Source organism: Vicugna pacos, chromosome 21 (assembly GCF_048564905.1).
Source record: "Vicugna pacos chromosome 21, VicPac4, whole genome shotgun sequence".
Taxonomy (NCBI): domain Eukaryota; kingdom Metazoa; phylum Chordata; class Mammalia; order Artiodactyla; family Camelidae; genus Vicugna; species Vicugna pacos.
The window spans coordinates 29,586,846-29,610,227 of NC_133007.1; the positions used below are offsets into that span (position 1 = coordinate 29,586,846).

At 50.7% G+C, this 23,382-nt stretch overlaps 1 protein-coding gene across 4 annotated transcripts; it reads left to right on the top strand.

Moving 5' to 3' along the window:
- Positions 1 to 3,687: 3,687 nt before the first annotated feature.
- Positions 3,688 to 22,869, top strand: ACP6 (acid phosphatase 6, lysophosphatidic). 4 transcript variants are annotated; one of them, XR_012062897.1, is made up of 10 exons: positions 3,688 to 4,384; positions 11,848 to 11,979; positions 12,072 to 12,202; positions 12,528 to 12,607; positions 15,846 to 15,933; positions 16,739 to 16,871; positions 18,107 to 18,225; positions 19,375 to 19,585; positions 20,279 to 20,374; positions 21,847 to 21,881. XR_012062897.1 is itself a non-coding variant. In XM_072946721.1 (10 exons), the coding sequence occupies exons 1-10, from the start codon at positions 4,166 to 4,168 to the stop codon at positions 22,808 to 22,810; spliced, it is 1,308 nt and encodes a 435-aa protein (XP_072802822.1). In that variant the 5' UTR covers positions 3,692 to 4,165; the 3' UTR covers positions 22,811 to 22,869. The 4 variants fall into 4 exon arrangements, 2 of the variants coding, with proteins under 2 accessions (XP_072802822.1, XP_015101800.2); XR_012062898.1 differs by having other exon boundaries at positions 3,690 to 4,384; positions 18,125 to 18,225; XM_072946721.1 differs by lacking the exon at positions 19,375 to 19,585 and adding an exon at positions 22,667 to 22,869 and having other exon boundaries at positions 3,692 to 4,384; positions 21,847 to 22,012.
- The last annotated feature ends 513 nt before the right edge of the window (positions 22,870 to 23,382 follow it).

Consider the following 23,382-nt stretch of genomic DNA (forward strand, 5'->3'; position numbering starts at 1 on the left):
TTATATTTCCTATTTATTTTTTACTGTGCTTACTCTATTCCTGAGACTGACTAATATGATCACGTTTTTCTTCATTTCTTCCCCCTTTCCTGTTAAATTAGCATGTGTGCTGTTGCCAGTCCCCATTTTGGAAGGGTTTTTTTCTCAGGATGACCAGAGCAAAACGATAGAAAGCAGATTCAACAAATTTTGCTGCGGTCATCCAATAGTTAACCCTATCAGCCAATTCCTAGCAAACAAAATTATCACAGACAAACATAGATAAGCAAAGAAATCCAAGACCTCGGACTCTAACCCAGGGTCTGGGACTCAGTGAATGCGACCTTTTAGATGGTCTCCCTTAGGGTGAGATTCTAACCCACAAACTTGACTTGCCCCCAGAAATGTAGCTGACAGAGACCTTTGCAAAGTAAGAAGTCCTTTAACAAGAGAAATCTGGCTTCCAGCAGCACGAGTAGCTCATATGGGCTAATTCAAGATAGCCAGTCAGAGTCCAAGTCCAAAATGCCCCGAACCCCTTCAATTTCTCCCTGGATGCTAGATGGAAGAGACATGTTTGAGAACCTCGCCTCCTGTGTCCTTGTCAGTCGACCTCAAGATAAAGCTTTCTTTTCTCAAAAGCCAGTTTTATAGCATTGGCTTCTACGTGCACCGTGCAGTGAGCCCTTGCTCAGTAACACTCAGAGTCCTGTCCTGGCCCTGTTTTTCTCTTTCCACTCTACTCACTCACCCTAGGAATCTTATCCACTCCTATTATTTCATTTAATAACTAGTAACAGAGAAGTTCCACCTATATATTCTTAGTCCCCATTTATCCTGAGTTCCAGATCCATGTAATCAACAGTCTAGAGGGCATTTCTACTTAAATGCCTCACTGGTAACCTCCAAATGTACATATTCAAAATTAACTTGCTAATTTCTGTTCAACCTCCATCCAGGTAAAAGGTATCCTCTTGCAAGTTGCCCAACACAGGAACTCAGAAGTCATCCTTGACACCTTCCTCCCATTCACTCCCCACTGTTAACTCTACCTCCTAAAGGTTTCACACCTGGAAGCCTGCCACAGCCTCCTAACTGACTTTTCCTCTAGTTCTGCTCCCTTCCAATCCAGGCTGATACCTGGGAGGAAAAGATTGCAGTTATACCAGCCGGTCGGTTCTAAATATTTGCTGTAGTTAAGTTTAAAATTAGGCTGCAAGCCCCCTGTCAGCCAAGGCAAAAATGAAGGAAAAGTAATCTTCATACGTCTTAATGTTTGTTCTAATGCTAACGCTGCTCTAAAACAAATTTCTCAAGATGAGATTTACATAGGGAGCAGTAAGTCAAGTAGTGGACAATGTCCTCAACAGCATTCCTAGGATATATCCTACAATTCCATTCAGCAAATATTTACAGAGTACTTATGAGCCAGGCATCCTGCTCACTCCTGGAGATAAAGCAATGAATGCTGTTGCTTCTTATCTAATCTCATAATTCAAACCGAGTTGCATAATACTAAAGCAACCGTACCAGGACAGCTTGGTGGGAGCAAGCCACCTCTGCCGGATGGTCACAGTAACAGTTGTTCAGTTCCCCCACTGCCTGTGGCACCCGCCCCCCTCAGCCCCCCACCACTCTGGGGCCATCCCCAGAGCATGATTTCAGGATTTCTAGCCTTTCTTTTAAACTGCAGTTTACTAACACCACCAGCACCACTATACATCACACACGAAATATTTATAAGATTCCCCAAGGGTTGTCTCACATGTGCTGACAAACACAGCTTTCAACCACTGCGTGGAATCTGTCACTTTCCAACCTCACCTGCTCTGGCTTCCGGCAGAGATCTATTGCTAAGACATCCCCAGCACTGCTCCCCACCTCAACCACACCTGCACCTGCACCCTGGCAGGGCCAGTTCACACAGGCCAAAGGTGCTGCTCACGATGCCTGGCAAGTCTGTGCTAAGGCTGCCAGGGTACAGGGTGTGGACTAGGATGGCCTGTCCAGATGCCAGCATTACATTGTCTTAAGCTGCTCAGATGAGCTAGCACTCCCAGGCTGGTGAAGCTGCTCAAATACCAGGGCCCTTCTGCACTAAAGATATACCATATTTTCACTCAATTGCTGAGACCAGCTTTCCCTGCTGAGGTTACATTTCATTACACAGGTTCTGAAGCAGTGTTGTCTGGTACCAATACCTTACTTAGGCTAGAAATCAGCTTTCAGTTTTTAATAATATCAGGACACACAATAAGACTCTGAGAAGTGCGTCCATGGTCTAGGTTAGGGGGAAAACTAAGACAATGTGCGGCGATCCAAAATGACCCTTCCCCAACAGCAGGGCGTTCAGAACTTTCTAGGTTGGTGAACAAGTTGAAGCTCAAGTCAAGAGCCATACTCTGTAAGGATGTTGCCTTCACATTCTGGTCCAGTTTGACTCAAGGACAGAATCTGGACTGATGAAAGAACTGGTTGGGTGTTGTTAAAACACACACACACACACACAGAGGCCCCAAATGGCGTCACTTGCGCTAAAGCCCATAATACCAAACCTAGACTGAGTATGGAGGTTTAGTACCTAGATCTAATTGCAATTTCAACCTCTCCCTGAAATGTAATGTGAATGGACTAGTCTGGAATTTCCTGGTTAAGCACCAGTAAGGTAATCTGTCACGAGGTCCCTCTCCATCAACTTACTCCCACCCCAAGAGCTGAAGAGGGGTCCCTTCCACTCTCCCACCCAAGTCCTGGCCTAAACACAACACTTTCTTTTATTAGTATCTTCTTGTTCCCACCTTCTGTCTATTAAAAATCTTCCATTTTGTAGAACCCCCTCCCAACACCCTTCTAGCTGCTATATGAGATGCTGTCCAATTCATAAATAGTTGAGTAAAGCCAATTAGATCTTCAAATTTACTCAACTGAATTGTTTTTTCAACATCAATATATTTAGACTCTCTTCACAAATCTCTCAGGCGTTTCCGTAGTGTAGTGGTTATCACGTTCGCCTCACACAAATCTCTCTCCTCTCAACTTTATCTTTGCCTTGTGATGGACCCAGATGGTTTGACTGGACTCTGTTGCTGGAACACAGGCTTGGGGTAGCTGTATATTCCTGAAAAAACAGACCAGCAGGTGATTAAGGTTGGCTAAGGTGCTTAGTCACTGCGACACCCACAGACAAGGCAGGGGCTTTTCCACAAGAAATTCAGAAAGTAAGTAAATACATTGAGGAGCTTAAAGTTCTATACGTTTGCAAAGTTTTAAGCCTCTTTAAACACAGAAGGGGGACAATAAATGAAGATTAAGTATAAAACACCCAGTGTCGCCCTTCGCAAATAGTAATCCTTCAAAAAGTAGGTGTCTCGCCTCTTAACTCAGAACTTCAGAATCCCAGCCTCCAGAATCTCAGGGAAGTCTTCTACTCTCCGCAGACAAAATAAGTCCACTCCACTAGCTGATTCTACCCATCTTCCCTTTTCCTGCCCTATCAGCCTAGCAAACTGTGGGATTCGCTCCCACACGCTAGCCATCCAGTCTCGGAACTTTGAACCCGCCAACCCGGGCCCGTTGCTGAGGGCGGGGAAATACCTCTCAGGGAGGGCCCGGTGGCGCGCAGCCTTGTGGGACTTGTAGTTCTCACAACTCAGAGCCCTCGGACAGGCGTCACCGCGGGACTCGCTTTCCCGTGCTCCTCTGCGCGGGACCACTAGGGGCAGGTCTCGGGGTGAGTGAGAAAGTGGGTGGGAGCTTACTCGTAGAAAAGTGGAGTCCAGAGATCTGTGTTAGAGGAGTCATTGCTGCCGAGGAGCTCAGGGCTGGTTACCGTCCGTTCAGGAGTGCTGGAGACCAAACTTGGAATACAAGTTGAAGGTTCCCTAGGGGGCGAAAGCTAAGGAGCAGAGCCCTCCCCGGCCCAGTCTGCGGCAGGAGCGCCAGCCCCGACCCGGCTTAAAACTCCTGGGGAGTCTTCGCTGTTCCCACCTCCGCTTCTTCCCCCTCCCGCTCCCGCTCGGGGTCCCCGCCAGGGCTGGGAGTCGCAGCGGCCGCGGCCCGGGGGGCTGAATGTGCGCGCCCGCCGCTTCCCGGGAACTTGGGGGCGGCCGCTGAGCCCCGTCGCCGCGGAGGACTCGCGCTCGCTTTCTGCGCCCTCTCCCCGGAGGGCCGCGGCGGGGCTTCCACTATGATCCCCGGCGTCTTCAGGGTGCGCGTGTGGGCCCCCGTGGGCGTCCTGACCTCGCTGGCCTACTGCCTCCACCAGCGGCGGGTGGCCCTGGCCGAGCCGCGGGGGGCGGACGACCGGAGTCCCGTGGACCCAAGCCAGCTGGAGTTGAAGATGGTGCAGGTCGTGTTTCGACACGGGGCGCGGAGTCCTCTCAAGCCGCTCCCGCAGGAGGAGCAGGTGAGAGCTCGGCCGAGTCTGGCGGGGCGAGGACCCTGTGGCCAACCGGTGGCGGGCCAGCTGCTTCGCCCCGAACACACAGCTTTGGAATTTTGCTCCCAGGGAGAGGGTTCGGGCTGGGTCCAGAAGAAGGGAAAACTGTCCCTCCCCCACCCCCCACCCCCGGCTCTTGAGCAAAGGTGCCGGCCTGGCCCTCCCCCCGCCCCCTCGGAGCCTCCCTCCGAGCGTAGGGCAGCCCCGGCACTTCCCAGTGACATCCCGGTGGCTGTGCTGCTTGCGGTGCGTGTAAATAGCCTAGGGAGCTTCCTAAAATGCAGGTTCTGGTTCAGCAGGTGTGGGGTAGGGCCTGCGATTCTGCATTTCTAATATTTGTGTGAACTTGAGCACAAGGGTGGAGTGCATTTCTGCGTGATCTTTTTGAAGGTTGTGAAATGGTTGCAGGGACCTTTGCGACAGGAACCACCCTAACTAGGATCACAGAGATTAATACTTTGGGGAACAGGGTTTACTGCAGCTTTCTCCCAGGGTTTGCTGGAGACCATCTGCAATTCCTTGAAGGTTTTTTGGTAACAAGCGCTGTATCTTGGGGCTCTCCTTTCTTATTTTGGACTTCTGACCCTGTTGTGGAAGGGATTTCAGGTAGGAAAAAAAAATTTTTTTTAATTGATTAGTCTTGTGGCTTGGTCGTAAAGTCTAATCTGGTTTTGGTCAGGATAATTATGACTAAAGCACAATTAGTTTATTAAGTGATTACCCTTTCTGGATTTGATTCTTGGCGAGAGCCAGTGAAGATCTCTGGCCTCTCATAGCAGGCAGGCCTCTGATTAAAGACCTGTCTTCCTAGTGAAGATAAACAGGCAACCTGAAATCCCAGGCCTCCAGATGTCAAGCTTACCTGTGAGGTGCTTTTGCATTGTTGCTCCTCCAGGTTGATGTTGGAGCAGGTTCAACAAAATGTCTAAACCTGTTTTTAGGCACGTTCGTGATGGTAGTTGCTTTTACGAAAACCTCAGGGTTGTGTCCTCACATAGTACGATTAAAACCCTAGTTATTAAAGCCGGTCACACATGAAATCAAACCTCTAAAGCACTTTCCCACATAAATAAATACACTTTGGCAGGCACTTAATTCTGTTTTCAGGTTTCTAGGTAGCCTTTCTGTATGGCTGTACCACATTCTCCCTGATACCTGGACTTTTCCTTCCTTCCCTCCTTCCTTCCTTCCTCCTTCTCTCCCCTTCCCTTCTTTGATCCTTTTTCAGTCCCTTACTTTCCCCTTTATTTCTCATTTTTTCCCTCTCTCTCTCTTTTTTTTAATTGAAGTACAGTCAGTGACAATGTGTCGGTTTCTGGTGTGCAGCACAATGCCCCACTTACTTTGCCCTTTTATATTAGGTCACTAAATTTCCCTTATGGTTTTGTACATGGCCCATCTCTTGTGTACTCCCCTTTCTTTTCCATTTATTCTTAGTACAGATAAGCTGTATGAAAAATAAGATATAACAATCGAAGACAAAGTTATCAGTTGTAGCAGAGAATCAAGGTCCGAATGTCTGGGCCGGGACCTCCTATAGACATTGTATGTACTCACTGAAGGACCTGGAAAAGATTTAGTTTCTTTTGCAGCTTTCTCCTGAGCCAGTGGGTGTGTGATGGATATCCTCTGCCTTTATGTTGGGAGGGGCAGTTGGAGCTCAGGTAGAGTGCCAGCTTCATTCATCTTCTGTCTTGGTAGCCACAGAATATAGAGTATCTGAGTCCTTGGGCTCATTTTGCAATTAGGTAAGGCACATTGCCCCCCTTGTCTGCTCACATTCTCCAGCCTTTAGGCAGATGCATTAAGCGTCTTTGGTTATTGCATATAAATTTTTGTGCAGAAAAGCCAGGGGTAGAACCAGCTCTTGTTCAGCTTGGGCCGTGAGTGAGCACCCTGGCCTCCTGTGACTTGTTTCTGAATACTCTCTCTCAGGTTTTTTAATTTTTTTCCCCAAGCTCCAGTCTGATAGAAGCTATGATTGGGATTTTCCAGTCTTCCTCGTTCTGCTGTTATTATAGGCAGAAAGGACTACAGGGCAACAATCCTAAAACTAAAACTGCTTTGGGTAGCTGTTTCCAGACGTCTGGCTGGTTTATGGGTATGTGACAAGTCACTCTATTTAGTTATCTCACAAATCCTCAGAGAGTATCATTGTTTAAAACTAGGTGGTTTACTGAGTTTTCTTATGGCTTGATTGGCAGTTGAATTAACCTGTCCTCCTAAAAGCATTGTATCTTTGCTCTGGAAATAAAGCCCTGGATCTCGATTTGCCATGTTTTTCTGATCATTAGATTAGCTCCAAGTACACTTGCAAAAGATGCATTTGGTCCTGCTCTTGGATTTCTCTCCGCTCCTCTCTAGACGATGACAAGATGGCCCCAGACCCAGGCAGATTCCTCAGTTTTTATAAAGTCAAGTCCAACCCATCCCAGCTCCACTGTTCACTGAGACATTTGGGTCCATCTTTGTTTGATAGTGTAGATAAGCCGGGAAGGACCATGTCAGTCTCACGGTTGATTAACACTCGTCCGAAGGGCGGCTAAGAGAAGTGCTTGTCAGGAAGCTTTACCAGAAGGATGTGCCAGTCAGTCCCTTCATTCCTGTGGTGCTTCTCAGCCTTGCTGGGACATTGGACTCCACCAGGGAGCTTTAAAAAATACTGATGCCTGGTCTCTCTCTCAGAGCTTCTGACTTAATTGGCCCAGAGCATCCAGACATGGTAAAAAGTTTCTCATGGTGAAGCTTTAGAATTATCTGGACTGGACAGCATTAAAAACACTGAGGCCACACCCGCAGGAGACCTGGATGTGATTAGCCCTGGAAGGGGCTCAGCCATGGGTGACTTTAAAAAGTTTCCCAGTGATACTGGGGTGCAGTGTGCAGGGTTTCAGACCATTAGTTTATTCTAAATTCCACACCTGGAAGTTTCTGTTTACTTTTATGTAGATTTTTCCCTTTTACCTGGAATGTTGCGTATCGATCCCAGTACAGTATTATCTTCACGGGAATGTGCATTGGTGAGATGCTGTCACTCTGTGTTGAGGAAACAGTGAGAAACAATCCCGCAGAACTCATTGCTGTGCCTACTAAAAAGATGCTCCTTGTATTACTCCATCCTTTTTAGGAGGACCCTTGGGAGGAATTTGTCTGTTAGCATGAGAAATGGTGTGCTTCTCCTGAACACTTGGCTTGCTTTTATCTTTAAGCTTGTCTAGCTGATCAAATTTCTCCTTGTACATAAAAGCCGGGAAGCTCAGTGCTGAATCTTCTGCTCCACCTACAATAAGGATATGAATTTCTGTACTAGGAGTTTGGGGGACACTTTATTACCGTACCTCCCTTTTGTTTTTGTCCCTGTGCTCATTTGCTTTTGTCTTTCTTGCCTATGTTGAGTTGGTTATCTTACTATGTTTTAGGTATTGCTGTCATCTACTTTAAGTTCTTGAAAGTGGAGTATAAATAAATGAGTAATATTATAAAGTTAGTCTTGGTCACTAACTCCAAAGCTGAAGAGCAGAAACAAGAATGAATGTGCATGGTGGACACCATGTAAGGAACTGATGTATCGTCCATTCTTGGAAATCTGAAAACGGGTTCTCTGGACTTGACGTGACCTGACCTCAGGAGACATCTCCCAGGAGACACCGAAGGCCCTCTGTTGGTGAAGGTGCCTCACGGGAGGAGACTTAGTGCAGCTGAGCAGGCCCCGTGGATCTGGTGTCAGGGCCTCTGCTTAGACACTGGGCTGACAAGGATAGCTAACTCATTCTCAGCTGTAAATGAATTTATAATGTGATGAAGGAGAGAGAGAAAACGGATTCCAATGACGGGAATATGCTGGGAGTGCTGGGAACTCAAAGGAAGTGTCTCAAACTTAAAATGTACAAAGCTGGATTCATTTTGTCAACTGTTCCTCTGTCTTGGCCTTAGTTTTAGTCAACAAGCCACTCCATAACCCTTGTCACCTTAGACACGCAGACCCCAAAATCAAAGTAATTGTTTTCTTGATTCTTCCTTGTGTACCTGTCAACACAGCCTCCAAAAAAAGCTTTTATCTACTCACTTGCCATGTTTGACCCAAATGTCTTGACTCCAGCCGCTTCTGTCCCTGCTGCCTTAGCTGAGGCTGGGCTCTCATCCACTGTTGCTGACATCTCGTCATTGGCCTCTCTGCCTCTAGTCCTTCGGCTCCCGCTGCGATCCGTACTGCTGGCTTCCCGACTATTCTGTGGCGCTGAGGGCTAGTGGGATGCTGAGTGGCTGGGGCTCTGGGTGCCCACTCCTGCTTCAACTAGAGAAGCTCCAGTTTTGCCTTGAAATAGACAAATCTAACTCTACTTGGTAATTGCTAGTGAAAAAGTTTGAAAACCATTCCCAGTTTGAGGCAAACCAAACCGCTTCTTTCCTGTAGACATTTTCCACCCTCGCTGCTTTGCCCCAGCTCCCTGCCTGTTCTTGGAATTCTGAACGCCACCCTCTCTCGTACCTGCCTCTTACTCTCAAGTCCAAGTCTCTGCTTGTCTAAGTCCTGTTCAGTTGAAATGCCGTTATCCCCATGAAACTCCCCCTGAATCCTCGGCAGAAGAGAAGGTCTGTCTTGCCCCTGAACGCCTGTGGCCTTCCTCTGGTTCCCTGGAGCGCGTGGGGTCTGTCTTAGTGCTGCTCTCGTTTACACTCGCAGTGTTCGCAGTAGACGTAGCCGGTGTCCAGGTTCTTGTCCCGTCCCAGAAAGATTTCAGAGACAACACGTGGAGGTTAAGAAAGTAAAGTGGGGATTTATTAAGGGATGGATAGTACACTCTCAGGGGGAGAGCGGGCAGACTCAGGTGAGTGGCTGCCCTGAGTTTTTTGGGGTAAGTTGGTTACACAGAGTGTAAAAGTGAAGAGACGGAATATTCATTGGGGAGGGAAGGGTTTGGGGCCGTATTCCCTGATTTTCATCCCAACTCCATCTTCCTGAAGGGAGGAGGGACTTTTGTCCTTACTTAGTCTGGATCGGTGTGTTGTGGTGTTGGAGCATGATGGATACTTCTGGGTGCCCACTCCGTAAGGCTAGTTTTTTTGAAATGAAGTCATAATGAGCAAAAGGTTACATTCAGACACTGGAGATTCCTGCTTTTTCCCACCTTTTTTTGTCGGCCTCCAGGCCGCTTGTCACCCCACAATGTGTGGCTGCTTATCACCCAGAGGGTCCGGCTTTTCCTTCTCTGCCCAGGGACCCCTATTGCTCACACAGTGTATGGTGTCCTGTGTTTGGCTGTTTGGCCTGTGCCCCTCCTGTTTGCCCAATTCCTGCCATTTTGGCCTTGTCCCCCTTGCTCTGCCTGCTCTAACAATAGCTTGCTGTCTCTACTAACCTGAAAATCCAGAAAAGGCAGGCGTTGTCTCAATCTTGGTATCTTCCACAGAACCTAGCAGATTGCTCGAGCTATTAATTGTGCCTACTGTGTGCCAGGCCCTTTGCTGGACATCCAAAAACGCAGAGGTCAATAGATGACGTAGTCTCTGTCCTCAGGAAGCTGAGTCTCCTGAGCAGGGCAGACCCGTAAAGGAGCCCTTCTGACACAGTTCGGTAAAGGCCGCCCAAGTGAGCCACTGAGGCTGCGGTGAGAGTGCCATGGCCACAGCTGCTGGGAATGTGAGAGCTGTTGTGTGGAGGGAGCAGACGTCTTTGCAGATGAAAGGGAAAAGAAAATTCCAGGTAGAGGAAACATGAGGTGGAAAGGCCAGGGGGTGTGAGGATGGTGCCACAGGAAACAAAGTTGTGTGGCCAGAGGGGAAGTGTGTCTGGCAGGAAAGACGTGGTGAAGGGAGAGAGGCCGGTGCCATCACGCAGCTGTGAGCCCTTGAATGGTTTCAGGCAGGGAAGTTAGAGGATTAGAACTTGGAGAGAAAGAGCAGCGATTAAGATTCTAGGAAGAAGGTCTCTGCTCTCAACACCCAGTCTCCTGACCCCAGCTGCTGCAGCACCAGTGGGGGCAGAGGCTCAGGTGTTGGAGACTGGGTGCAGGTAAGCTGAGACAATGCCTTCTGGAAGAAGGTAGGGCTCCCTCTGTGCGAAGAGAACCAGAGACCCCGGGAGCGCTCTCCTGGGATGTTTCTGGGAGGGGCCAAGATAAATACAGTGGTCTGTGACAGAGCAGGTTTTCAAATGTTAGTTTTAAAACAAGATGAAGTAGTGGGAAATTGAATTAAATATTGTCCTTTTGGTTGTAAATGCTGCCGAAATTCAGATAAGAAGACAGCCCATGAAAGCCAGAGTAGTCACTGATGGGGAGGTAGGACTTGAACTGTCACTGAACCTTGGAGAGAAGTTGGATGGGCATATAGGGGCAGGAGTCCCTTCAAGAAAGGGAAGCAAGCTGGAAGAAGACGCAGAGGAAGCCAGTGAGCATGGTCTGGTCTGGGGAGGGAAGGAGAGCATCGGGGGAGGGCAGCTGAGGACAGAGGCTGGGCCATGCATGGTGCAGAAGTCCTGGAAGGCAGATGTTTATCTCTTGGAACATTAGGAAAGATCTGTTGATATGATAAGAGTGGCTGTGCAAGATTAATCAGTGGTTCTGTATAGACGGACTGGGGGGTTGGAGAGGAAGGAGTCTGTCACAGGATTTTCCCAGAAGCGATGAGGCTTTACGTTCGGACGGTAAGATAAAAGGACTGGGGGGGTGTCATTTTTTTCTAGCCAGTGATCCAGAGGGTTTGGTGAGGGGATGCAGAGCAGTGGGGCGAGTCAGAGGCTTGGGTTTTGGGGACCAGGAGAATCAGCATAGCACTGGGAGAGGCATCATCAGATGGGAGGAGGGGCTGGCGTATGGGATTAGGAGAAGACTTCTGTCTTTAAAATTGAAATCATCACACCTGACTCAATGAGTGTAAGAATCTTATGGGCAGTTGGCGCTGTGAGACCTATGGCTACTTGTTACGTTTTGAAAACCGTCGCAGTACAGTGGGGACAGGAGTCAGATTGCAAGGAAGGAAGGAAGATTTACCATCTCAGAGGTTTCTCAGAGGGCAGCTGCTTGTTTGAGAAACTGGATGAAAGGAGGGGGAACACGTAGTAGTTCCAAGGGCATTAAGCAGAGTCCTTAAGGGGGATCCTAAACCCTGCATGTTGACTCCTGAAAAAGTCTTACAGGTATATGGTCACGGTTGTGCTGTGTTGTATTCATTCATTTATTCATGCATTTGTTGATTCATTCATTCACCAAATGTTGGGCTGAGGACCCCTGGAATAATAAGTCATGGTCCTTTCTTCCCGTAATTAGAGCTGGAGTTAGTTTCTTTCCCTTCTTCCCGTAGGAAGGTCGCTGGTCTAATGGTGTCGGTGTGATTCTAGCTACGTGCTGCTGGCTGTTAATGCTCTAAGTTTCAAGAATCCTTTTTAAACAATGTATTGTTTTTTGTTTTTCTGTCTTTTGCGGCCACAGCAGGTAGAGTGGAAGCCCCAGCTATTAGAAGTCCCACCCCAAACTCAGTTTGATTACACAGTCACCAATCTAGCTGGTGGCCCGAAACCGCATTCTCCTTTCGACGCCCAGTACCGAGAGACCACGCTGAAGGTGAGCGCGCCGCGGCGGGCGGAGCTGTGCGGTTCCCGGGCTGAGCCTGGCAGGCTGCGGGTGGGTTCACTCTCTCCCGCTCCCCTCCTCAGGGGGGCGTGTTTGCCGGACAGCTGACCCAGGTGGGCATGCAGCAGATGTTTGCCCTGGGGGAGCGGCTGAGGAAGAGCTACGTGGAGGACGTCCCCTTCCTCTCTCCAACCTTCCACCCACTGGAGGTCTTGTGAGTCACTTGGAAAAGGGATGTTGCACCCAGTGCAAGTCCTGAGTGTGAGAAAACCTGCCTTGCCCGCCCCCTCAAGTTCTCACACTCACGCAGGCAGGCTGGGGCAGTTACCCTTCTACGGTAGGATCCTGTGAACGAGTGGTGCGGGGCGGGGGGTGGGTCACGCTTCCTCAGGGCCCCAGGGCAGCCGTCCCACAGCGGGGTGGACACTTCCCAGCCCCAGAGCTCCCCTCACGTAGTCTTGAAGGCCTCCCAGCCGCCCTGGGGAGTGTACGTATAAATCTTCCTTTATGAATCTCTCTGCCTTTTTGCTTTTTTCCAGCATTCGTTCCTCTAACATTTATCGGAATCTGGAGTCCACCCGGTGCTTGCTGGCTGGGCTTTTCCAGCGTCAGAAAGAAGGTTTGACTTTGGGATCTACAAGTCAGCCCCCGTCCCTGAGGCGCCTTTCTTCTCACTTCCAAAGCCTCCCTCTCTCTGTCTTGGTGCCTGTTCCCTTGGTCTGTGTCCTCTTGCCCACGTGACTTCCGCGGTGTACTGACCCCTCCACCGCGCCTGTCCCTGCCTGGCCCCCTGCTGCCCTTGTCAGCCTGACCCACGCGTCCGCAGCAGCGCACCAGCAGCTGTGACATGCCTCCGGCTCCTGACTCCTGTCCAGTGTCTACGCAGGCTGCATGGGGCAGCCCGAGCCAGGTCTTGTGAACAATACTGGGTGCTTTTTGTTTAGTTGAGACACTTCTGAAAAGGAAGGAGGGCAGAAGGGACACTTGGCTGGGCCCCAAGCCTGCTGCTGCTGCCCTGGTCTTGGGAATGACCCACAGCGTGGCCCACGTGGTGTTGCCTCTATTACGTGTGGCCCTTCCTAGTTCAGAAGTTCTGTTCTGGGTTTTGACATATCCAACCAGTGAATGCTCATAGCTCATGGTTCTCAACCTTTCCACCACCAAGGCCTCCATCTGTTATTTCCTCCATGGATCCCATGTATCGAGGGCCTTTGACCATCAAATGAAGCTGCACTTTGTCGCTTGTAATTGACTCAAGTTTACGTTTAATTGCTGGTCTAAGTTTCAGATCATCATGACCTCGTCGGTATTAAATCACTAAAATGATGCCAGAAGGCAAAGGTTCGTGTTGTTTTGTGTAGCTTCTTTAGCACTATCTCAAGCAGAGAGAAAATTTCCGTCAGACTTTAAAAAAATGTGTAAACTACAGAACCTCCAGGCCAAAGGAGGCCGGACTTGCCCCGCGCGGGGTTGGATCCTGCCGCTAATCTGGCTGAAGCTGGCTGACCACCAGCAATGAGCCTAAGCAGCACGAAGCAAGCAGAACGGCTGGGCCGCCCCTTGCTCCTTGGGAGTCTCTGAGCTTAGGAACAGCCCACAGCGCCTGGCCTTCTGAAAGCTGTTTACTCGCTCAGCTTCCAGAAGGCAGATGTCCTCTTCTTAGAACCGCCTAAGGTATAGCTGAGGTAGGAAAGATGTTTCTTGGTAACACCCTGACCTACAGGCAGGTCTCAGATGGAGGCTGCCCAGGTTTCCAGTAGCGAAGGAAGTGGGCCCCTCACCAGCCCCTGCTGTGTCTGCCTGGGGGCGGCTCCCTGCGCTGGACCCAGACGTCCTCACACTCCAGTTTGACTTCTGTCCCAGCCACTTCCATGCCTTGGCTCGTATCAAGGGATTTGAATGGACAAAAGGACCCCCCCAGGATGCTACCACTGATAGATGTGGTGTGACTTTAGATGGAGTAAAATTACAGGGACGTCCCAGAAGGCTTTGTATAAGCTGCAGGAGTCAGGCTGTGGGGGGAAGCTGGAGGTAACATTTGGTCATTGGTTTATTCATTCAACACATATCTGAGTGCCAACTCCAACGTGCCTTATTTATCATAGATCCTGGGAGGTACAGCATAGCGGTAGAGCGTGTGCCTAGCATGCACGAGGTCCTGGACTCAATCCCCAGGACCTCCATTAAATCAATTAACTAATTAATTAACTAACTAACTAACCTAACCCCTCCCCAACAAAAGAAAGAAAGAAAAAGGAACTGTCAGTCCAACATCCAGACACTAAAGTCAGGCACCAGATAGGAATTATCATGTGTTAACAGGAGATTTAAGTCATTGTTATTATTCTAACATTTAAAGGACCAGATATTGTTCTAAGAGCTTTGCATGTATTAACTTGTTTAATTTTTGTGATAACCCTGTGAGGTAGGTAACATTATCCCCATTTCACAGAGAAGAGAACTAAGGCACAGAGAGGCTAAATGACTTTCTGAGGGACACAAAGCTGGTCAATGGAGGAGCTGGGGTTCAAATTCTAGCAGTCTGGTTGCACGTATTCTTCATCTTTCTGCTCTACTGCTTCTTGGAAGACGTGTGTGTCTGGAGAGGGTCTATTCTGTTTACAACATGTCCTGCAGAACCCGAGCTCTTCAGAGGGGCGGGGAGCTGCAGAGAAGGAGGGGGGTGGAGCATGCAAGTGGACTGTGCTTTGGACCCTACCTTGAAGCCACCAGCACCTTTTCTTTTATTACCTGACCTAATCGTGGGAGGAAGGAAAGCTTCCTCTGCTTTAGAAACAGTTGAAAATTGCTGCTATTAGTCTCACCCCTTCAGTTGACACATGAGCCCCAGAAGAGGGAGGTGACTTCCCGAGGCCATCCTGCTGCTTAGCTGTAGAATCAGGGCTGAACTCATGACCGTCAGCCTGATTTCCTTCTGTCCAGACCAACAAAGTGTGTCTGAATTCTGATGTTCTGCTCAAGTCACCGCAGGCTACTTTTAAAGTCCTGGGGTTTTGACCGTCAATCATTTGTTTGAGAATCATAGCTCTTTGGGGCTCAGATGCACCCAGTCACTCCATGGGTTGACCTCAGCGAATTCCAAAACCTGCTGACAGGAGCTGTTTCTCTTACCATCAGAGAAGGTGAGCGTTGAGCCGTGTGGAACAGGAGGCTGCCACAGGCCATTGCCATCTCTGGCACAGAGTAAAGCGTGGGAAGTGTTGGAGCACCTTCCATGGGCACTGATCCTGTGAGCTCTGAGCAGGAGCAAGCTGCTGCAAGGTCTGCAAGGAGCGCTGTTTGCAGTCTAACCTTTGGTTCTAGGTAGCTCATCTAGAGGCCTGGCTTTTCTTCTGGGCAAGGCTATGGGGTCTGAGAGGATGTGGCCCTGTGGCCATCTTCCTCAGATTGTCATGGAAGTCACTATATTGGCCTATAGGATTGGACTTTGGGAAGCAAGGAAGTTACCTAGTTCTGTTAAGGTCAGGGATGGCCCGTTCTTTATTAGAAGCCCAAATGCTGGCAGGCAATACCTTGAGGCAGACGTTTTTTGGAATGGGTCACGGAGGTGCCAGTCTGATCAGAGCCTGGACCTGCGTTGGCCTGTAGGTGGCCCAGTGGGAGGGGCTGTGCTGGATCGAACAGGGCTGCTGCCCACGCTCTCCGTTGCCCAGCCCGTAGGGGAGCACCTGTGGGCAAGGCCAGGGCAGGTGAAAGCGCTCGCTGTCCTTAAGGAGCAGCCTTGATGCCCCGCCTCTGGGAGCAGCTCCGTCTGTGTAGACGAGGAGAAGCGGGTGGAGATGTTGGGAAGGACAAGCTGAAGCCTCTTCCTCCTGTGCTTCCCGCCTTCCTTCCAGGACCCATCGTCATCCACACTGATGAAGTGAGCTCCGAAGTCTTGTACCCAAACTACCAAAACTGCTGGAACCTGCAGGAGAGAACCAGGTTAGTGCCCCGGGTTCTTGCTCTCCAGTCGGGGACGGACAGCATTTTACTGCCTTTGCCGGCAGGCTCTGCCTGGGCCGAGGGCCTGCCCACGCTGACCGCGCTGGTGGCTGAGGGACGGGAGAGGGTGCATCAAGCTCGGGTCCGATGTCAGCTGTACAGGCCATGAGGCCGCTCTCGCTCACAGTGAAGGTGCGGGAAGCCTGGGGAGGGCCGCGCACTGGGTTGGAGAGATGGGTCCACAGCTGTGAGTGGGGCTGTGCTGTTCACCAGCATTATCCTCTCAATGCTCCTGGCCTCTCAGATGAGGCAGAAGAAGAAACTTACATAAAAGATGAGAAAGCCAGTCATCGAGCTGCAAATCCAGACGGACAAGCAGAAGACACGTTTCCCTGCTGCCACCAGCCTGCTGCCATGTAGGGGAGATTGGTTAGGGCTGATGGCACTTTCCAGTTTCCAGGTATTTCTGGGCCGCACTGAGACCATGTAGTGTGTGTGCCTCAGAAGAAGGAGATGCTGTCTTTGAGCAGACCTGGCCATGCTTGCATTGATTTTGGTTTAACAGAAGGAAATGCTAGACTGGGATTTGGAAAACCCAGGTTATCATTCTAGCCTTGGTACTCGCTAACTTACACATCATTTGATCTCATAGAGCCTTAGTTTACCCATCTATAAAATGGCAATGATACTTGCTAACTCAAGTGAGCTGTTGTTGAGGATTAAATGGGATCCCAAATGATAAATGTGATACACTTTGTAAACTTAATCACTACGCAATAAAAGGAATAACTTATTTTTTTGACAGAGGCCGGAGGCAGGCTGCTTGTTTGCAGCCAGGAATCTCAGAGGACTTGAAAAAAGTGAAGGAAGAGATGGGCATTGCTGGTAGCGATGGAGTGGACTTCCTCATCCTCCTGGACAACATGGCTGCTGAGCAGGTGGGATGGCTGCCCTCCTCGGGCTGGGGGTGGGCGAGCCTGGGGTAGGCTCGGTGGGCTGGCTCCTGGGTTAGAACCAGGTGGAGAGGAGTCGGGTGGAGGCCTCCAGGCATGGAGGCAGCTGCGATGGGACTTGCAGACAAAATGGATACAGGAGCTGAAGGACGGGGAACAGTCCGGGGGGACACCTCACCAGGCTTAGGAGCACAGACCTGTGACTCTAGAGCAGAGCTCTTTTCTTTTCTTTTCTTTTCTTTTCTTTTCATTGAGGATTTTTTAAAATATCACATTTTATTTTATTTTTTAAAGTGGCAGTTTCTTTTTATTTTATTTAGTTTTGGGGTAGGGGGAGGTAACTAGGCTTATTTATGTGTTTTTTAGTGGAGGTACTGGGGATCGAACCCAGGACCTCATGCATGCTCAGCATGTGCTCTACCGCGGAGCTGTCTACCCTCCCCGCTCAGAGGTTCTTGAAGCATGTTCCCCAGGACACGCGTGATGTGAGCGTGTGCGCTGTGGGAGGCTGGGGAGGGGTGGGTGACAGGAGGGGAGGGGTCATTATCTAAGCTTTTGGATCCCTCTTTCCCGTAGCTCTTCTTGGAGAGTCTGTATGCACATCAGCGTGTGAAAGGATCTGAGAGGCCTGTAGTAAGGGGGCCTGGTTCATCTTAGAGTCTGTTTTTCTCAAGCTTATTTAGCCATAGAATCTTTTTATCTAATAAAGACTGAAGACCACACAATGGGAAATGCTGCACTAGATTCAAAAGTCAGATGCCTGAAGGCAGCCTGGGTCCTCCTTCCTCCCCCTGTGAAGATGGCAGTGCACCCCGAAGGCAGAAGTGCACCTTATGCTTATGTATAAAACAGATTTAAGGTTATAAAACATGGGTTTATACATTTATGTGGCATACTTTTAGAAATCACTCTGGGGAAGTGAAGACTAAGTAGAAATTTATGAGTTCCCTGCCTTGTATTTTATTCAATTTCTTTTTTTTATTTAAAAAAATACTTTTTTTTTTTTACTTTGTAGTTGATGGGGAGCATCAGAAAGGGAGGAAAAGCACTTTTTTTTCCTGGGCCTTCAGATCTCAAGGAATAGCTTCAGCCCTTGGGCTTTGGGGACTTAGATTTCTGAGCTGTTAAGCCCTCCCCAGGAGCAGACAGGCCCCGAGGGCTCGGCGGCAGGGCTCGGGATGCCAGGCTGGGCAGAGGACAGGCGTGGCTTTCCTCAACAGCGCCTGCCGTCCTTCCAGGAGCACGGCCTCCCGAGCTGCCCCACGCTGAAGCGATTTGCACGGATGATCGAGCAGAGAGCCGTGGACACAGCCTTGTACGTCCTGCAAAGGGAAGACAGGTGAGGGGCCTCTTTGGCTGGGGGCATAAAGTCACACTCGGTCAGGCCTCCCAGTGTGTGGGGAGGCGGCTCCTCAGGCCCGCTCCCAGCTGCCAGAGTGTGAGAGGCTGAGATCACCCCATCCTGCTGGCCTTCCGAACGGACTCAGCACCAGCACCTCCCATTTGTGGAGCTGAGTCTGGTGACCTGGGGCTTCCATTCACTGCTACACAGAACCAGGAGTCACCTCCTGGCTCAGTTTCTCTTAATCACTTTTCCCTTTTGCTTTAAGTTTCAAAGGATTGGGTGGCGGCGGGAAGCTGAGGGAAGAATAATTATTGCTCACTTAATTCATCACATTACAATTTACAAATCATTTTTCTGTTCTTGCGTGAAGTAGGCGTCATTAGCCCGACAGGGTCCACAGCCCGGCTTTAGGGATGAAAAAAGCGCACCTAGGGCCCCGCTAGCAAGTGGCGGGGGCGGGACTCGGACCAGATCTTCTGACTCTCAATTCTGTTTTCTCTGTTTGACTGGCATTTAGGGCTCTGTTCTTTGAAGACCTGTTTCCTGACTACCAGAATAGAGAGTTTCTCTCTGAACAGAGTTCAGAAAAACACCTTTTTCTGATTGGTTAAAAGCATTCAGCTCATACTGAGAATAGGTGATGTGGGAGAGGTCCAGGGGAGGTGGGAGGAGAGGGCAGTCCCGGGAAGATGACGGGGAGGAGAAAGCAGCTCATGTTTCAAGAACTCGCCTGGTCTGCTGTGTACGAGCCCCGCAGCTTTCCTCCCGCGCAGAGGCAGCCTGCCGCTCCGCATGTGCCTAGGGCACCTCGCAGGCTCCAGCCGCCAGACCTGGATTGTCGCTTACTGCCTTCCCCTCCACCAGGGCACACGCACGCACACACGCGCGCGCACACACAATTTGGTAAATGTTTCAGGCTGTGGGGCCCATGCGTTGTCTGCTGCAGCTACTCATCTCAGCCCACATGCACGACAGCAGCCGTTAGGTGACACGCAGACAAGCAGGCAGAACTGTGTTCCAGGAAAACGTTTGTTCACAAACACAGGCAGACAGGTTGGAATCGGCCCATGGCCACCATTTGCTTTCTCCTGGTAAAAAAAAAAAAAATTTATACAAGAGCTGGTCCGTCCTCCTTTCCTTTAGCCCTGCTGTCATAAAGCTGAGCTTTCTTCAAGGACAAATGGTTATAATGTCACAAGGCCATGCAGCCTGGCTTGGCCGGCGCACATCCTTCTGGAGAGTCTGTGTTACTCACGGTATCGGTTGCCTGCTCCTCGGGACTGCTCCGGCCTTCCTTGGCTCGTAAAGGTGGCCGTGCACCCAGGCGCCGAGAAGCAGGATTGGTCTAAGCCAGGTGCGGCAGCCCTGTTTCCTTTTGTCGGTGATGGGGTTCTGGGAGTTCTGGGAGAGGGGCTTTTTCTCTTTGATAAAAAGTGAGAGGCACCCAAACCAAGTCTTTTTGCTGCTTCCTGGCCCTCATCTTCCTGCTTTGTTTGCTGCTGTGAGAACACACGCTTTGAGTTGAGGTAACCCCCTGTGATCAGGACGTGACCAGCCTGAGAGGGAGAGTGTGGGAGCAGGCCTGAGCTCCGGGTTATGTCAGATAAGTGACAAACGTCCTTTGGTCTAGACTCCAAAGAAGGGGGGCTGGCACGCGGGGCAGGAAGCATAATTTGCAATGTTCCTTCAGGCTGCCTTTCTAAGGGCCTTCTGGAACTTTTGGGATCCATCACACCTTGTCCATCCCAGTCCTGTTCGTGTAGTGCAAAGGGCCTGGTTCTCCATGGCTTGTCCCGGTGACCCCTCCCGCGGCCCTCCCTGCTCACTGTGTCCGGGTGCTGGCACTGCTGGGGCGTCTGTGCACGGAGGGCCCTGACACCGGAGGCGGTGCTGCTTCTCCCCTCGCTGCCTGTCACTGTCCCTCACGCATTGCTTGGCTTTCTCGCAGCTCTGACTGGGCTCGTGAGGTGCAAGGGGGCAGAGCCAGCCTGTGCCCCCTGCGTGCCGAGGGCCCCCTGGGTGCTTGAATGTCGTTTGCTCACTGTAGGGAGAGTCTTCAGATGGCAGTAGGCCCGTTCCTGCACATCCTGGAGAGCAACCTGCTGAGCGCCGTGGACCCCGCCACGCCCCCCGGCAAGACCAGGTACAGGGCCCAGCAACGCAGCTTTGCGCAGCTGAGGGCAGAGGGCAGCCTCTGGCTGCAGCGGGCAACCCAGGTTTTATGGGGGCAAGATCCAGGCTGTCAGTGACTGAAAGTGGATGTTTGAGGCCACGAGTCCCAGACAGTCACAACGTTTCTACCTTCCTTCCTGCCACCCCTATCCTACCATGTTTTGAAATTTTGATTGTAGTAAAAAGTATCCCTAAATTTATTTTTCCATTGTTTTTCACTAACTGAGCATGTGTCCAGCAGAACAGCTAATTGTGCTGTCACACAGATTTGGTATTATAATCACCCACAACAATGATAATTGCTTAACAGATTGTTTAGTTTAAACACCTTCATCGAGTATATAGAAGGGTAGGATTTCTACTGAGCATCTAAAGATGCTGGAAGTGGCTCATGCACCTCCACTGCCCCGTTTGTCATGCCTGGAACCCCAGGTTAGGGGCCACGGGTTTGGACTGCTCTGTGTCCTAGGCACTTGCTAAGCCACGTGTGCTCCGCAGATAAACAGCTTCACCATCACCTGGGTTGTTAGATTTTCTGGCCTCAGCCGGACTCACTGAATCAGAATTTGCATTTCAACAAGACCCCCAGGTGGTTTGTCAGCTCCCTGGTACCAGAGAAGCACTGTTGTCCTCTGCCTTCTTGAGAGAGAATTGTCCATAGCTAGAAATATGCGATGAGTGTGGGAAAGGTGGAGGACAGCGAGTTGAAATAGGAACATTCAGGAACTTGGGGCCAAGATTTATAATAGCAAGTCATGTGAATGCCCTTCCTGGCCGTTCCCAGACCTGCAGTGACAAGGGACTTCTCCCGGGCCTTTGCCACCTTGCCCGCTCGGCCCTGTGTCTGTAGACTCCTGCAGGGCCCAGTGCTGGTCTTCAAGGTTGGGGCTCCGCAGGTGAAATCCTGGCTCTTTCCCGAGAAACAGATACAGGGGTTTGGCAGGTGTAGGTGAACATGGCAACTTTATTACTGACTAAAGCCATTTGGAGAGTATACCGAGGGCCAAACAGGCTTATTAATATTCCTTTTGAATGAACTTCATTCCCCCAAACTGCAAGCTTCCCTAACAAGGAGAGCTTCCTCGAGGAGACTCGGTGCACGGCTGAGAACAGGTGGAACGTTGGCCGCAGGCAGGCAGTCCCAGAGAGAGCAGGAGGTGGGGCTGGGCTGCACGCGCCCAGTTTCTTCTTCAAAACTCCCCAGGGAAGGGGTTGGCGGGTAGGTGGGCCGGGCAGAGCCAGGAGAGCTACTCCAGTGGGGATCCTTCCTGAAAACATGGGGCGGGGGCAAGGGTTCTCCCCACCATCTACTTCAAAGGACTTTTATACCAGGCTCCCCTGATTTCTAGTTGTCACCCAGTTTCCTCACTCAGAGGAGGCAGGCAGCGTGCTGGCTGCCAGAGTCCAGGTAAAGAACTGTGGAGAACTGTTCTCTTCCTGCAGAAAGCTGTACCTGTATGCGGCTCATGACGTGACCCTCATGCCTCTCCTACTGGCCCTGGGGATTTTTGACCACAAATGGCCCCCGTTTGCTGGTGACCTGACCATGGAGCTCCACCAGCACCAGGAATCCGGGGAGTGGTTTGTGCGGCTCTACTACCAGGGGAAGGTACAGCGTCCACGGCGGGAGGGCTGGCGGCCAGGCACCCCCGCCCGCTTGGTTTAGCGCCACGTCCCCCTGCCCCAGCCCCGTGGGGCTCCACTGGTACATGAGCCTCTGAGTCCTCTCCTGGCTGTGGCCCAGGGATAAGGTGGAACTTGGCACGTAGTGGCAGGGTGGGACTCGGGCCTCATCCCGTCCTGTTCCAGACTCCTACTAAGAACAGGACTGCCCTCCTCTTCTCCTGAGTGTGTGCCAGGATGGAACATCCTGACTGTGAGGCCTGTTTTGAAAGTCAGTGTCGGTGTCCCTGGGGGGTAGTGTGCACTGTCAGCGCTCCCGGTGCCCCGGCTGCTGCAGCAGGGTGCTGTCCTGCAGGGCAGAGGCTCGAGCCCTCCGGCAGTTAGGCCGTCATCCCTCGTGGCTCAGGGCTGTAGCACGGATGTGTCTTCCGAGTCCGTTTACCCGGTAGTTCTGGAGTGACTTTCACAAGCAGGGCATCGTGCTCTTCTTCTGGAAGCTGACTGGTTAATGGGACCTTCCTCGCTGTTCTGTGTGGACACAGACACACCACTGGGTCAGAGCCTTCCAGATCTCTGCGTGCAGCTGGAAGCAGCTGGCCAGGCTCCTCGGTGACCCTGCTGAGTTACGTCTCTTCCACAGGAGCAGGTGCCGAGAGGCTGCCCTGACCGGCTCTGTCCACTGGACAAGTTCTTGAACACCATGTCGGTTTACACCTTAAACCCAGAGAAGTACCGCACACTCTGCTCTCAGGCACAGGCGATGGGCCGTGGAAATGAAGAGTGACTGATGTATATTACAAGCTGGGTGTGCTGATTTTTAAAATAAAATACCTTCACACAGTGCCTCTGCCTGTTGCGTTTAGGAGAGGCGGGAAGAACGGTTAATGGACTTGAGCACAAGGTAAGGGTGCAGGTATACTGAGTCCTCTTTTTGAAAGGAAAAGGGGGGTAACGTGGAGCCCAAAAGGATGCATCCTGTTTTGTGGCTTAATTGCCACGGCCAGAACACCTGCTGGTGACATCGGCCGGGGGCATCATGGCCCGTGGAATTGTGTGTGGTTTGAGACCTCAGTTCTTTTTTCCTGTCTTCCTTTTACAAACAGATACTGAGCAGCTATTAAGCAGCACTCGTTATAAAGGTGAAAACTGTCTGCCCTCAAGTTGTTTCAGTCCAGTAGGAGAGGCAGGCAGGTGGATCAGTGAAGACAGAGCGGCCTGTTTCACTCTGTGATAAGGGACATCGGGGGCCATTTGGGAACAGAGGTGAAACCCTCAGCCTCAGCTGACAAGGGCTGGGGTGGGGCAGTTAAGAAAGGCTTCCGAGGAGGTTCTGTCCTGATCTGAGGAGAGGAGAGA

Bases quoted from the DNA above. Each gene is read 5' to 3' on its own strand.
- ACP6 (XM_072946721.1), top strand. From the start codon at position 4,166: ATGATCCCCGGCGTCTTCAGGGTGCGCGTGTGGGCCCCCGTGGGCGTC. The intron at 15,934-16,738 runs GTTAGTGCCCCG...TTTTTTTGACAG, and splicing joins AACCTGCAGGAGAGAACCAG to AGGCCGGAGGCAGGCTGCTT. The intron at 22,013-22,666 runs GTACAGCGTCCA...TCTCTTCCACAG, and splicing joins GGCTCTACTACCAGGGGAAG to GAGCAGGTGCCGAGAGGCTG.